Below are 15886 nucleotides of genomic sequence, written 5' to 3'. Positions count from 1 at the left end.
GAAATGAGCGCAACAGTAGTGATTATTTTTATGTAGTTATCTGCTGATTAAAATTATGCATATGTATTTACCAGATTAAAAAAATGATGCATATGTTCATTTCAGTGGCCAGCCAAGAACTAACTGATTTGATTTAAATACTAATTGATCCAATCATTAATTTTATCTTACCTATTCCGGAATGTAATTCGGTCATAAATTTAACTGCGTACAAAAGAATATAAACAAAACAATGGTTGTTATACTTAAAGCCATTGATCAATGACAGGAGTATTTGAATCAACAGAGGGGGGAGGAAAGAGCCATCAATACACCGTTATCAAACTTTCAATGCTAAGTAAAGAAGAAACACTGGTAGAGTCAAGGAGTATAAGATGGGGACAAAATTGGATTGAGCAAACAATTAAGAATGGCAGAAACTAGAAACTAAATTGGATTATTGAAGAGAAAGGAAATGTATAAGGTTACGGGTTTGTTGTCAGTTTACAGTAAAATGGTGAAGTTAATTGAAAATGGATGTACTCTATAAATAAGAACATCCAACATGATGTTGCTCCTGTATTTCCACTTACAGTGATTCAACTTTCAACTAATACAGGATAACTCAAAATCTGGTTAATAAGAAAGATAAAAGCTGGAAAACACACAGGATGAGGAGGGGGTATGATTGCAGCGCGCAGCTGTAAAACAAATGTGAACAGATAATGGCAGACTGCACAGTCTAAATAAATTTTCAACAAAATTTACAACAGATATGAAAAACTGGACTAGTTCTATGACACACAGTCTAAATGTTTGAAATCAAAGGGACACAATGTATAATATGTGCTACATACACCAGACAAACACTAGCCTGAGTACACTCGACATCCATGGTGCAAGTAAAATCCCTTCAAGCTATCAGTAAAAGCAGCGCAACAGGGCGGAATAACTCTCCTTAGTGATGAAGACGAAAACACCAAATTATTCAGAGAATTGATGCTAACTTGAGGACACTTCTTCAAGTTTATCTCTCTCAATGATCTACAGTTCTTCACCATTGCATGTAAGCCCTCTGCTGTCACTCCTTTACAGTTCTCCAAGTTTAATTTCAGCAGTCGAGAACATCTGCTTCCAATCATGACCAGACCTTCATCATTTAATGCTGAACCAGCTGCACTTATTACCTCAAGACTAGGCAATTCTGCACCTTTTCCGATATGTTTAATCCCTGAACAATTATCAAGTTGCAAATCCCTTATCTGATTACACATCTCAAGAACAGCAATAATACCTGCCTCTGTAAGGCTAGTACACGATATCACATCAAGAAAGTCCATGTTGGGGCACATCAAAGCAACATTCATGAGACAGTCATCATCTAGGTAATGGTTAGTTGCCAAATTAACAGACCTGATTCTCGGGTTCTTTACATTATTGTGAAAACAATGATTCGTCCCAAAACCAGTATTTTCCATATAAATTTCCTTTAGTGAAGGACAGTTTCTTGCAAGTGCGTAGAACGTCAAATTGGTCAATCTCATACAACCACTAAGATCAATGGTAACAATACACCGTAGATATTGGGATAAATCATCCATACACTCATCACTCAAAAAATCTACTTGAACCAATGACAAGTACTTCAGGGATTGGTATGCACACAACAACTTAGAAATACCAGAATATGTGAAATCTGTACACCAACAAAGTGTAAGTGTATTTAGAGGGAGAGAAGCATTGGCCACCATGAAGAGGAATTCATCCGTTATAATGGAATTGGAAACTTCTAGTTTCTGTAAAGTTCGGCTAGAAGTAGCCAAACATTCAAAACCAGAACTAGATTGGGCAATATGAATCTCAGACACTGAAATCCAACTCAAAGCAGCACAAGTCCGCAGTATAGAAAGGATCCCTTTTACGGTAATAAAAGGGCAATCATCCATCTCAAGTCCTTCCAAATTCAAACAATTCATAGAAAGCGCAACAAGCGACCTATCAGTAATCAAATGATTCCCAGAAATATTGATCTTACGCAAATTACTCATATTCACAGACAAAACCTCAACCCCAGAATCAGTCACAGCCAAATTACTAGCCTCTGAAGCAATATACACAGAATCCAAAACATAATCCGTACTCGGATAGCTAATGTCCAACTCTTCCAAAAACGGAAACAACTCAGCAATAACATACAAATCAGAATCACGCAAAAGAGTTAGATTGCTACATGTCAAAACCCTCAAACCCTTTAATTTCCTCCCTAACTCCTTCAAACCCATAAACGGTAATTTCTTTTGATTAGAGATATCAATTCGTTCGAGATTTGATGTATACGAAAGGGAATTGGCAAGATCAACAAGAACAGGATCAAGGTCACCACTGAAATTACTAAGATCAATGGATTTAAGATTCGGAAATCGATGAATGAGTTTAGATATGTTACCGTGGGTGAGCAGAGTCGAATCTATCACCGTTAAACCGATTCGCAGACGATTTGTGAGAGCAAGAAACTGTTTGGACACCACGGAAAACGATTCCAAGTCGGATTTGTGATGAAGACGACTGAATATCAGTTCCCAGCATTCTACCGGCAAATCCTTGCACCGATTTGCCATTGATTTTAGCTAATTAGGGCTAAAATTTTACATATGAAAAATTGACTCGTTTTTCGAGAGAGAATTCGGAATTCAGTTACGAATTCTGTTCTGGCGAATTTTGGAATTCAGTGTACTTTCACTTGCATTGAGGCTACTTTAACAAATTGTTGAAATGGGTCTTTTATCTTTTCGTTATTGATAGACCGACCCAAGAACTTTTTGATTTTGTCAATTTCAAAATTTAAATTTGAGATCTAGAAATAAATAGCCCTTTTTGTTTTAAAGTGCCGATTTCGAAATGGAATTTTATTTTTACATGCAAACTATATCTTTTTTCCTCAAAAATATAAAAATTTCACAATTCTTCATAAATTACTCAAACTTCTCAACACAATAATTTTTCAATTGAGCAAATTTAGTCTATAAATAAATGAAATATCTTAAGATGTTGGATGGGTTGATGTGTAAAGGAGATGTAGTAGAAGAAGAGGGTTGAGAAATCTTTTATGATCAAATCTCAAGCTAGATTAATTTGGTTAACAATAGGAGGCATTTAAAAATATTGAGTTTTACGAAATTTAAGTCGCAATTGATAAATTTGTGTGTAAAATAATATAATTAATAAGTCAAATTAAATATAAGGATTTTTCAAACTATTCAATCTTATTATAATTTTAAAAAATAGATTAGTATTAGTATAATACTAATTAATTAGATCTTGGAATTTTATTTATTTTGTCCTTTTTGAAACATTTTTTTTTTATGTATAGTTGGCTAACAAAAAAGTTTCTTTCTATTTTCTTTTTAATAATTATATATATCCGATGTCTGAAGAACATAAATTAAGATAGAAAATTAGCACGTAGAATTGTAGGAGTTTGCCCCTACTAGTTTGTCTTGTTGCCTTAATAGTATTAGTAGGGCCATTTCTATTAATGTTTATTGTATGTGGTAAGGTAATTTTTTAATATCTATTCTCTATTGTATTAAGATATGATATCAGAGTCTAAATAGAGATAAACTTGGTTTTGATAGCTTGTTATATAAGATATCTAGGCTAAGCCCACCTCAAAGTCTAGCTTATAAGGAGAGTGTTGTTCAAATTCATATAATGAGTCCACCAGTTTATTTTTTTCAATCAAGTTATAACTTTATCGAATTTTATATGTCTTTTACTAGATTAATCTTGTCTTGAGCCGTAGAGGTCTATCAAAGATAATCTTTTTGCCTCTAATATAGAGGTAAGGTGTCACTCTATGTTTCCTAGACCTCATTGTGTGAGAGGCTATTTTATTATTGTGTTAAATGTTAGTATGATATAATTAAAATGTCTATTGATAAAAATTAAACTTATAATCATATATTACATATGTAAATCAAATCAAATACATTATTGTATTTTTTATTTAGTTTTATGAAAAAATATCAAAATTAAACATAAAATACCAAATTATATAGAATTAGCTTTAACATATTGGATAATGATAATAATGTAGTATTTTGAAGGAAAAAGAAAAACTACAATTACCAAGTCGAATTTGTCAATATCACGCCCCAAACAAGTGTTGCATGTGCTTTTTGTCGAATGACTTTAATTTGTATTTCTCAATCAATCTTCGACCTTTTGCCGTCTAATCTTTTTTCATTTGCCGATAAATTATGGAATAACAGGAAGTTTTGTGACATTAATGTTCCTAACTAGTGAAAATATATTGTTTGATTCAACTCAATCCATCTGTTTGATGCATTAGAGAAGGAATAAAATATTGTTGGTGGACATTTTAATATTAATAAAAATATATATTATATGTCACATTATATATCATGTTATGTTTATTGATAGACATTACGTTTATGCCTCTTTACTATCATCAATTGTTGAAGAAAATGGTCATTAGTATAATTTATGTAACCACCAACTCTTTATTTTATCCATTATTCTTTTATTTATGTCTTGTAACTTATATAACATTTGAGCCATTCATTTGACAAATTTACTATCCAGTGACTCCTATTCATTGCAAGAATTAATTCATCACCTATAAATAGTGTAGTCTTCATTTGTGTTGAGAAAGGAGAGAAACAAGAGAAATACAAGAAAATATAGAGTGAAAAAGATGAGTGGTTTATATTGAGGTTAGTGTAGTGAAAGAGAGAGTTGAGTAATAGAAAATATTCTAAGTCTTCAACTATATTTACTATACAATAGAGAGTATTATATGTCGAAGGAAAGTGTTTTTTTATGGAGCTTTAGACTCTTCAACTAATCCGGAGTTGTTTAAATTATACACTACTGTTGGGCTGTTGTATCCTGAAGGAGACAAGTCAAGAGTATTACTGCTGGATCGGTGTAGATTATGCCGCAATGAGCTTGTATCTTGTTAAAAAGAGCAAGATATCCGTGCCTCAACCTAAAAATTTATTTCTTTATTTTATTTTTAATTTTATTATATCGTAAGCTTTTACTAACAATATTCTATTGATTTGATTGAATTTTAAAAAGTCACGCAAAATAGATTTACAGTGATATCTGAATTTCTTATTCTATTAAAATACATAATTGTCTAAATCTTATCATTATTTATGAAGTGAAACGAGCATATGTAAATTGATCTTAAGGTAAAGTCCAGCTAATAACTTAAAAGATCATGTTATTTATAAATTATAGTTATTTTATTCATAGTAGTAATAATAAAAAAAACAATCTTTTACAGTACATTTGGGGTTTTAACTACAGCTGAGAAAAAAGTAAAAAAGAAAAAAGAAAAATGCACCAAAGGAAAATAAAAAACATGCGGTTTCAAATTCAATGGAGATCGTGAAGACGTGAACCATTAACTATTAGGCGAATGGTGGCGAGTCCGGCTGAGGCGGAAGCTCAAATGGCGGAATTACTGCAACTGGCGGCGCTTGATCGGGAACTAACGGTGACGGGAGAAATGTTTCTGGCGGTTGATCAGGAATTACAGGTGACGGCAGGAAATTGGTCGGTGGTTGATCAGGAATTACAGGTGACGGCAGGAAATTGACTGGTGGTTGATCAGGGAATATCGGTGACGGAAGAAAGTTGTTTGGTGGTTGATCAGGAAAAATCGGTGAAGGCAGAAAATTGGTCGGTGGTTGATCAGGAAACAGTGGAGATGGCATAAAACTGTTTGGTGGTTGATCGGGAATCACTGGCTGGTTATCTGCTGGCGGAAAAATAGGGACAAGCGGTGTAGCTGGAGGTAAATTTTGTTCCGGCGGTGGAAGAGTGAAAATTGGAGGTGGAGAAAATATGGGAAGAAGTGGTGTAGGTGGGGGGAAATCCTGTTCTGGTGGAGAAAATATGGGCACCAGTGGAGTTTCTGGTGGAAAATCTGGTGGTTGAGGTGTTGGGAGGGGAAAATCGGGTACCAACGGCGGAGGAGAAAATAGCGGAAAATTGGGAGTGTCGTCTGGATCAGGAGGGGACCACCAAGGGAAGACAGGTTCTGCCGGTGGAGGTGGCGAAGCAACTAGTGGTGGTGGGAAGACAAAGAATGGCGGAGGTTCTGGCGGAGGTGGGGAAGGAACTAAAGGTGGTGGTGGAATTGGTGGTGGAGGAGAAGGTGGTGGCGGAGATGGAACTAACGGTGGAGGTGAGAAGACCGGTGGTGGCGGAGAAGCCACTACAGGTGGCGGTGATGGTGCAACGACCGGTGGTGGTGACGGCGTAACGAGCGGAGGTGGTGATGGGTTTACTATTGGAGGTGAAGGAATGAGAGGTGGTGGAGACGGGATAACTGGTGGCCGTATAACCGCTGGTGGAGGAGATGGTACAATCGGAGGACGGTATGGCGGAGCTGGGATGCGAGGTGAGGGTGAAGGGGAAATTGGTTGGGTAAATGGGTTGTTTTGTGCGTTACGAGGGAAAGGCCACTGACCACAACTTCCAAAGAGGTATGAAAATAAAGGATCACAACCCGAAGATGACGAAGACCTTCCTCTTGATCTTCTCCCACCACTGCTTCTTCTACTTCTTCCTACCCCACCGCGACTTCTCCTCTTCTCTTCTTCATTATTCCTACTTCTAGCTTCCACTAATAAGGTTGAAGAAATCAAGACCAAGGCTATCAAACTCAGAATAACAATGTTAATTTTCATCTCGAACTATTCAGTAAGTATCCTTCATTTTCCATACAATGTTTTCATAATCATATCATGCATATATGTTCACATATATATACAGATTTATACACTTATTGAGGAAATCAAATTTGTTAGTGGCACATAATATGTTAAATGCGCCCCATGCAACAACTGGGCAACAGTAAATTAATGCATCACAAGTATCAATGGAATGTGAACTTGACCGGAGTCTAAATTTTGGCATATCAAGGTTAAGCTTGTGTTTTTTGAAGGATGATTGAGTAGAGTTAATGTGATTTAGTTGTTGAGCGGTGGACATTACTACAAATGCAGGATTAGTTGGAGGGATGATTGATGAATGATCATTTGCTTTGCTGCAGAAAATGCGGCAATTGAAATGAATGGAGTGTCTTGTTGTATGTGCCACTCTTGATCCTTTCAGCAAAGAGCTGACCAAAAAGAAAGATTCAATGTAAAAGATAAATGTTAAATTCTACATTTAATTCTCATGTAGGCGTTGTGCAGAGTAGAAGGATAACCATGGCTTACTATAATTCGATAAGGATACAGCCATTAAGCAGAAACAATCAAGCAAGTGTTATTGTTGGTCTGGATTGTTTCTCTATTCTGTGTTGAGAGGCCCAGGCATGTGTTTGTGTTAGGCCCGATCAATTGGATTGGCACAAAAAAAACATGTACATTATAGCCGTGAGATTCGATCTTAAAACTTTTGTCTGCGTTGTTAGAAAGAGTACACTTTTATGTGAGCAGGTGATAGACATTTTTGTCTACCATGATATACTAGACAGTGTAAGGGAAATCTTTATGATGAAGAATGGGTACTTGTACTGTAGGATGAGACATTAGATAGGCCCTGCCCATCTTTTAATGAACAGAAGAAGCCCAACACAACCAAATTCATGGCCCAAGTATAAATTTGGAACAAGTTGGAAGTTGTATATTGTGGCTGTGGGGATCACTTAAACAATGCTTAAATTATTTTTTATATCGTTGAATTCCTTCGAGTAGCTTGTGTTTATTTTTTTTCGATTTTGAACTTGTGAAAATTCTACTAGTTTAGAAATGCGTGTGGAATTTCTTTTTGTTGTTGTTTTCTGTCGAAAAAGTATTCTACTATTTGAATTTTGATTTGATCTATGAAAATTTATTGAATCGAAGCTTAAGATAATAGAGTAAGAAATGCATTGACATTATGCAAAATATCACAAACCAATGGAGTAAGGTGACAAAATAAGTGATACGCGCGTGATAACAACACCATACACGACGAGCATGCGTACACTCAACCCCTCTTTCTTTTTGTTTTATTCTATTCAGTTTCCTTTTCTTGTCTCAAAAGGAGTTCAAAGTTTCTTAATTACTCATCAGTTATTACTGTTACACTTTTTATCATGTCATAATTCCTCAATTATAACAGAGGAAAACTAGTGTGCTATTAAATTCATTACATAATTATTCAGGTCCAATTATTGCATGTAAATGAATTTGATAATTATTGTTAAAGTTATAAGGTGTATTTAAACGAATTTGAGAGAAACAGAGCAATGGCTTCATGAGTTTCTCAAAAAGAGTTTGAGAAGGACGAGCAAATTGGAGGCATATACAAATTAATTACTTATTAAAAATGTTCACCTACATATTAAAATAATTGAAATAATTTATAATTTTTTACCTTCTAATTATTTTCAAATAAGTAAGATAGGTTATAATAATTAGAAACGATATAATATTTTATTTATTTTACATTAATTTGCCAGCAGTCAACAACTGTTGGGCTGTTACTCTCGTGGGGATTATGAAGGGCTGATTGTCGTCTTTCTTCAAATTGCTCTTACCACTGGTAATCAATAAATACATATCTCAGCAGAATAAATAAATTAAATAAAACAAACAGCACCAGAAAATAATTAAAATAGGAAAATAAATTAATTCAATGTATAATGAGAAAATTATAAATAAAAAAAATATCAGGGTTACAATTTGGACAGAAAAAAAAAACAAGGAATAATTGTACTATTATTAGAGTAACATAAGTTATACTACAGTACAATCTAATAATAATTGCACTCAAATCTCATTATACGGTCCACCCAATTCATATAGGCATAATTTGTGAACATATAATTTTTTGGTTAAAAAAATGTAATAGACGAAAAGGGATTTAAATGTAGATTTAAGCTATAATAATGCGTTTTATATAGCTTAATATATATAAAATAATAATAATTATATTAATAAATGGGATCCATCCAAAAAGGGGAGTGATTAAGTATTTTAGATCCTGAATGGTACTCAATTATGAACTATCATTGTCAAATCAGATTGTTTTTTATCTTATTTTTATATGTATAAGTCTAGAAGTTGTTGAGGGGTTTGATTTTTCTTTCCAATCTAGTAGTCGGTGTACGATAAAAATTATTAGTCACAATAGCCACATGGTACCTTCCATAGTTACTCCGTTTTATTTCATGTGTCATGATTTAATCAAAAAAAATTAAAAATATATTTAATTTTAAGAAAAAATTTAAAAATGTCATTCATCTATTTTTAAATTTAAAATATTTAATTATTCATATTTTAATTTAAAAATATTTTTCTATTCATCTTTTTTGGCTTATATATATTTTTAAGACTAACAATACCATCTTATTTTTATTGTACAATTCATTTGAAAAAAAAGAAGAAAGAAAGATATATATGATGAGTACACGAATCACATAACATACGCTCCGCAAATGAAAGAGACAGTCAGAGAAAAAAATACGTTCTTTTTACAAGATCCGACAAAAAATAAAAAATATTCAATAAATAATATAGATATTTTTATAAAAAATTAAATATTATTTTTCCTAATTTATTCAAGTTAAAATAATATACTTTTTTCATGACCCCAAAAAATAATTTTTAAAAATCCTACAACAAATACAAAATATTATTACTCTGGTTTTTAAAGAAACTTTTAAATTTTTTTCATAAAATTTATCCAAAGTCAAAACAGTGCCCTTATTAATCAATCCAAAACAAGCTTGAAAAGTAAAATGCAATAAATACAAAAAAAACAATTAGATTTTCTTTAAAAAATAAAAATAAAATTGGGGTTCTTTTGACTTGGATAAATTATGGAGAAAATATTAAAGAGGTAAGGTTTTTATTTCCTCCAATAAAAAAATGACACATAATAAGTATATTAAAAATAAAGTAAAGATAGGATAATTAGTTTTAAGAATATATGTGAGCAAAAAGGTGAATGAAATGATATTTTTAAATCAAAAAATGAATGAAAGGATATTTTAAGACTGAAAAATAGATGAATGAATTTTTAAACATTTTTTTAGCCCTTTTACGTAGTTTAATTCGATATAAATTTGTTGATATAAAAATAAAACTTTTAAATATTTTAAAGTGTTTTTAAGTAAAATCTTTTCCGTCCTATTGATCAAAATAATGTGTAAAGCAAAATATAAATATCATTTGAATATTATAATTTTTAAAATATTATATCATTGGCTTCAAAAGATTCGTTATCGATAAAAATGAAATTGATTGTTGTTATAAATATATCACACCTATGTTCATACATTCAATTCAAATGTTTGAGAGTTGAGTTTTATTTTGTATATATAATCAAAAATTTAAAAAGTATAAATTAATATTTTTTTATAGTAAAGTTACATATTTAAAAATTATAGAAAATTCAGTCTTTTAATTCCTTTTTAGTTATTATGTTGTGTTTTGTTGAGAGTCAATTTTGACTAAATTTCAAATCTATATTAAATTATATTAAATATATATTTTAAAATAAAAATTTAGATATTTAAAAATTATATGGAAAGTACTTTAATTACAATCTTTTTTCTATCATTACGATGAAAAAATATATTTTAAAATGTTAATCAAATTCTCATATACTTTGATTCTCAAAAAGGAAATTATGATAATTGAAAACGAACATAGGGAATAACTAAGAGCTTATTTGGATTGACTTAAAAAAAAGTAATTTTTAAGTGAAAAATAAATTGTCGAACTTAAATGACACTTAAATTTATTTTAAGTTATTTTCAACCATCTCAAACACTTTCTAACTTATTTTTATTAAGTTATATATATATTTGTTAAATATTTTTAAAAGTCAAAAACTAACTTAAAAATACGTTTGACCAATTTTTAAATCAATCTAATCACCATCTAAGTCAAAATCTCTCTATTTTAAACATTATTTGACTTGACATAAAATTAACAAAACAAAACAAATCTTTTAAAATGTGTGGTTTAAAACATTCGTTGACCACTTATATGTTCATAAATTATTTCATTAATACATAAATTAAATTCCTTCTAATTAGAGAAAAATGACATTTTCTTTTATCACATACTAAATTGAACAAACAAATATAATATTGATAATTTAAAACTAAAAAAAAAAGATATAATCATTTGACTCTTAAAAAAAAAATCATTAACATACATAATTAAACACTAATTTCACACTCTCTCTTCTCCCAAACACAAATCCCCAATACATAACAAAACAGTGTCAAAACCCCACTAGCACAATCTCCAATACACAGCCAGCCACAGCCAGGCCATAGACAGACTTAATATAACAATACGTGAATTTCTTAAATCTCTGATGAAAGGATTTTCAACTTTTGATAACTGCCACGAGATTGTTGTGTCTCTCTTCCCCTTTTAAGCTTTTTCAGGTTTACAAAAACAAACTTCCTTTTACCTTTTTTCATTTTCCATCTGCCACATTATTTTGTCCTTTTCTTTCCATTTTTTCTGGTAAAAAGCATAACTGAGATACCCCTTTAAACCACATCTACTAACTATCCCACATTTCAATTTTCAAAAAAAAAAAAAATTGAGTCTTTCTGAAGAAATATCATTTTGTATGTTACTTTGAAGATGAAACTACTCATCTTGCTTATACCCATTTGGGTTTTTGTTACTCCTTTGTTGTCTGCTCCAGTGGATGTAACTCCACAGCCTCCAAGTGCCGATCCAGTTCTTCCTACTGAGAAAGGACCCATTTTTCAAATTTCTTCTGATAAGGACGCCCCTTCTCCGGGTAATTAACAATGCAAAAAAAAAAACTGTCTTTTTTTTTTGTTTGGATCTTCTTGATGGGTATATATATACATTGAAGGTGTAATTAGTTAACTTATGATGAAGTTAGTAGGAACTTGCAGTTTGATACTTAGATTTGTTACTTCCCTCTTTGTTATTTTGAAGTGATTTGCAGAGTACTTTTGCTTTTTTAAAATTTTTGTTACCCTTTTGATGGCAGACATAATGATGCTTTCAAGAAAAATTTAAAATTGAAAAGGACCACATTTTCTTCTTTCAATAAGCTTAAAGACTGGAAATGGAAAAGGGGAATTTTTCTTTTTGTAGTGTTAGTTAGCTCAACCTCATTGAATCTATTTTTATTCTTCAAATCAGGAGTTGCAGAGTTCAAAGTGGTTCATCACCAGGATCTAAATAAGAAGATTTTGATTTCACTTATTGTTGCTTCAACTCTCCTTGCTGGAATTCTGCTGTTTATATCTTGCTTTTGGATATACAGACTGAAAACACGGAAGAAGTCCGTTGAACAAAGACATCAGAAAGGAGGTAACTTTGTTATTAAAAGAAGTTACTTTTTTGAAGGATGGTTTGAGTTTCTGTTGATTGTTTAAATTGTTTTATTTTCTTTACCTAGCTTGCACATTGTTTATTTGTTCCAATTTTATGGTGTAGAGCCTGCGAAGGGCCTTTCATGGGGTCCTATAATGGCCAAGTTCCCTTCTTTAAAAACTGTCGGTAAGAAAGGACTAGTTGCTGTGATCGAGTACCAGTCGTTAGTAGCTGCAACTGATAATTTCAATGAGAAGAATGCTATAGGAGAAGGTAGATCAGGATGTGTTTATAAAGCTCAATTCAGTGACGATGTCCAAGCAGCTGTTAAAAGAACTCATGGTGGGGATCAGGATGCTGAGAAAGAATTTGAGGTAGTCTGATAGATGTTGACCAGAATGTAACCATAGTGATAATTATATTGTGCTAAAACAGATATCTGATTGAATTTCAGAATGAGGTGGACATGTTGAGTAAATTTCAGCATCAAAATATTATTTCGCTTCTTGGGTACTGCATTCATAGCAATGCACAATTCCTGGTGTATGAGATGATGCAGAATGGATCGTTGGAATTCCAATTGCATGGTAATAGCCACCTATTTGTCCTGATATAAAGTACAAAAGAGAACAAGTGTATACATGCTATTCTAAATTATTCTCCGTTTTCCATAATTGAGTTGACCTGCTTGATCAGGACCTCCTCGTGGATCAGCTTTGACTTGGCATCTTCGCATGAAAATTGCATTGGATGTGGCTAGGTATGTACTGTTATGATTTATTAGTGCTACCTCTTTCTTTTTTCTCCCTCAGTTCTGTGTTTTCGGAAGTTAATGATATAATTATGCTGTTGTGATTGACCAGGGGACTAGAATACCTCCATGAACGCTGTAACCCCCCTGTAATCCATAGAGATCTCAAGTCATCTAATGTTCTACTGGATTCCAACTTCAATGCAAAGGTAAACTAGCGATATAATCACACAGATCTCACTCAATTGCTTCTCCGTTATAAACATTTTGGTATGGTTTGGCTTGTCTGAATCGGTCAGCTTTTACTTTGATCAGCTTTCTGATTTTGGCCTTGCTATAGCTGGATGGAACTTGAGCAAGAGCAATATAAAGCTTTCAGGAACTCTGGGTTATGTGGCTCCAGAGTACCTTTTAGATGGTATGTGAGACTCCCCATTTTATCACAATTTGCTAAATGAAGATGACATTGATGTTAATTTGTTTGAAGGTGCCTCATCTAGTAGATAGTCCAATTTACTTGTCTTCTGTTCTGTGTCATAGAAGTGTCTCCCAAGAATTATCCTCACTTTGCTCCTCTAAAATTAGAAGAAATTGGTCTTTCCTAGAAAATTCATATACCCATCTGCAAAAGCATATACAAAGAAGCACCATTATCACTGAGCTTCTGATGTAATTGCTAGAGCTACATATTTGATTTATCAACAATTAGATTATATGAAGAAGATAAGCTTCTCTTCTTTTGCTTACGAGATTCTTATGTCTTCTCTAGTATGATGACTTTGATTCTCTAAGATACACCTGAACTTCACATTAATGTTTTGACTCCTTTGTGATGACCATTTTACCTTCAAGTCTTCAACTTTGTTTCTTTGTCACATTGAAGATAAAGGGAAAGTGAAAATGTTAACTAGTATCTCGAGATTGATATATAAATGTTAATGTCCAAAAATATATTTCCCTGATAAGTTTATTTCAAAAGGCAGAGTTCAGTTCTGTACTAATATTGGTTGAGCGCTACCTAGCTTTTGGCTAAATAAGTTCAAGTGGAAGGAAATTGCAGATACAGATGAAGGATACTCCAATGAAGAAGCAAAAGCTCTTACCTAGTCCACAGTACTTTGTATGCTAATGAAAAACAAATGAATGCTAAATATCGTTTTTTTCTTTTTCTCAAATTAACAATGTAAATGTTATATCTTGTTTTTCGCGCTCTCCTCATATGAAATAACATCATAACCAGAAATCTGAAATTAAAACATTTTTGCCTATATTTTTGCTGCACTTCAGGGAAATTAACTGATAAGAGTGACGTCTATGCTTTCGGCATTATACTTCTGGAGCTTTTGCTGGGGAGAAGACCAGTGGAGAAACTAGAGGGAGCTCAATGCCAATCTATAGTCACATGGGTATGTTATGCAAGAGATTGTCTAATCATACTTGAATGTTTGCTCAAAATCTCTTTGAGCTCACGGGATGCTGACGTTTAAGTAATTTTATGTCAAACAGGCGATGCCACAGCTAACTGACAGGTCAAAGCTCCCTAATATTGTTGATTCTGTCATTAGAGAGGGAATGGACCTGAAGCACTTGTATCAAGTGAGAGCAATCGGATCTTTTGTCAAATTATTACTTTCATTTTACTATTTTAACTTATGGAATCAAAACGAATGATTTGATAGGTTGCTGCTGTAGCCGTGCTATGTGTACAACCAGAACCAAGTTACCGACCACTGATAACAGATGTCCTGCACTCCTTCATTCCCCTTGTACCAATTGACCTTGGTGGCTCCCTGAGAATTGCGGATTCTGCACTATCTATTAGCGCCTAACAATATGAGCTGCTTCGTTTAAAGTTTACTATAGACACTGAAGCTGGTAATTGAATGAGCAACTTGACCTTTCCTCTTGCTTTTTTGCATCTTTGGTTTGCTATTTGTTGATTGCAATTTTTGCTATGAATTTAGCTTTAGGACCACTCACCAAAAGAAAACTTATGCTGTGTGTATATAATTGTAAATTTGAGGTAGCAAAAGCTCTGATTTATTTCAAGATTCCTCAAGTTTTTAGCCTTTTTATGGTAGTTTTATGTATTAGAGGAATTAATATGCTTCTACTGTAAAGAATGGCTTACAAAATATTCCAGTATTTTTGTGCATACAAAAGTTCTTCTTTTCTCTTTATTTCTTTTCCATCTATAGCTATTATGATTAGCTTGGCCAGGCTATAACTTCACCTTCCTCTCTTGCTGGCAATCGATTATAGACCGCCCTTCAGTCCCCTTTTCCCCACCTTGTTGAGCTTCACGTGCTGATTTCTCTGTATACCTGGGCAGATAGGATAAAAATGTTGTCTCTCATTCAATTCAAGCACCTTTTTTGGCCTTCTTCTACATCTTCAATAAAGAAGATAAATATATGTCATGAATGCCAACCATGTGTAGCATGTCCTACAATTTTTGTGGATCTGGGACCATAAAAATTATAGCATGTGCCATTCTAAAAATGATAAATGCCATCCTCTTTTAAGGATGGGTACTTCCTCATCAGCTGCTATCTAGATTGAATTTTCTCAGCTAGGTGGGGTTCATGGATTCGAACCACTAGCTTTTTCGTAGATCTTATATTTGTATTAGCAGATTAAAAAAATATGTGTATTTGCATGTGAATCCCCAAACAAAATCGATTTAGATCCCCCAAACTCCTAGTCTTGGCTCCACCTCTGATCACTTGTTCCCACTTACCCTCGAGTGTAACTCGAACTGTTCACCTACCAGTTGAATTTGAACTTTAATAACAACTGGAGTCAT

General features: G+C 32.9%; 3 protein-coding genes across 3 annotated transcripts; 1 reads left to right on the top strand and 2 right to left on the bottom strand.

The window, feature by feature from the left end:
- Positions 1 to 848: 848 nt before the first annotated feature.
- On the bottom strand, positions 849 to 2597 carry LOC101265117 (F-box/LRR-repeat protein 3). The gene has a single exon (XM_010320424.3). It carries the CDS (start codon positions 2595 to 2597, stop codon positions 849 to 851), a length of 1749 nt encoding a protein of 582 aa, XP_010318726.1.
- A 2636-nt stretch (positions 2598 to 5233) lies between these two features.
- Positions 5234 to 8702, bottom strand: LOC104646573 (leucine-rich repeat extensin-like protein 3). Its single transcript, XM_019212693.2, has one exon. It carries the CDS (start codon positions 6702 to 6704, stop codon positions 5421 to 5423), a length of 1284 nt encoding a protein of 427 aa, XP_019068238.1. The 5' UTR covers positions 6705 to 8702; the 3' UTR covers positions 5234 to 5420.
- A 2463-nt stretch (positions 8703 to 11165) lies between these two features.
- LOC101265419 (probable receptor-like protein kinase At1g80640) lies at positions 11166 to 15242 on the top strand. The gene is made up of 10 exons (XM_004235872.5): positions 11166 to 11781; positions 12156 to 12326; positions 12453 to 12703; positions 12784 to 12916; positions 13026 to 13089; positions 13193 to 13289; positions 13396 to 13498; positions 14368 to 14486; positions 14587 to 14676; positions 14760 to 15242. Exons 1-10 carry the CDS (start codon positions 11619 to 11621, stop codon positions 14907 to 14909), a joined length of 1341 nt encoding a protein of 446 aa, XP_004235920.1. The 5' UTR covers positions 11166 to 11618; the 3' UTR covers positions 14910 to 15242.
- The last annotated feature ends 644 nt before the right edge of the window (positions 15243 to 15886 follow it).

This window comes from Solanum lycopersicum, chromosome 3, assembly GCF_036512215.1.
Source record: "Solanum lycopersicum chromosome 3, SLM_r2.1".
NCBI classification, from domain to species: Eukaryota; Viridiplantae; Streptophyta; class Magnoliopsida; order Solanales; family Solanaceae; genus Solanum; species Solanum lycopersicum.
This window is presented reverse-complemented; position numbering and strand designations above follow the sequence as displayed.

Excerpts from the sequence above, each read along its gene's own strand:
- LOC101265117 (XM_010320424.3), bottom strand. The coding sequence starts at position 2,597 with ATGGCAAATCGGTGCAAGGATTTGCCGGTAGAATGCTGGGAACTGATA.
- LOC101265419 (XM_004235872.5), top strand. The coding sequence starts at position 11,619 with ATGAAACTACTCATCTTGCTTATACCCATTTGGGTTTTTGTTACTCCT. Across the intron at positions 12,704-12,783 it reads ATGCTGAGAAAGAATTTGAG|AATGAGGTGGACATGTTGAG; the intron begins GTAGTCTGATAG and ends ATTGAATTTCAG. Across the intron at positions 12,917-13,025 it reads GTTGGAATTCCAATTGCATG|GACCTCCTCGTGGATCAGCT; the intron begins GTAATAGCCACC and ends CTGCTTGATCAG.
- LOC104646573 (XM_019212693.2), bottom strand. The coding sequence starts at position 6,704 with ATGAAAATTAACATTGTTATTCTGAGTTTGATAGCCTTGGTCTTGATT.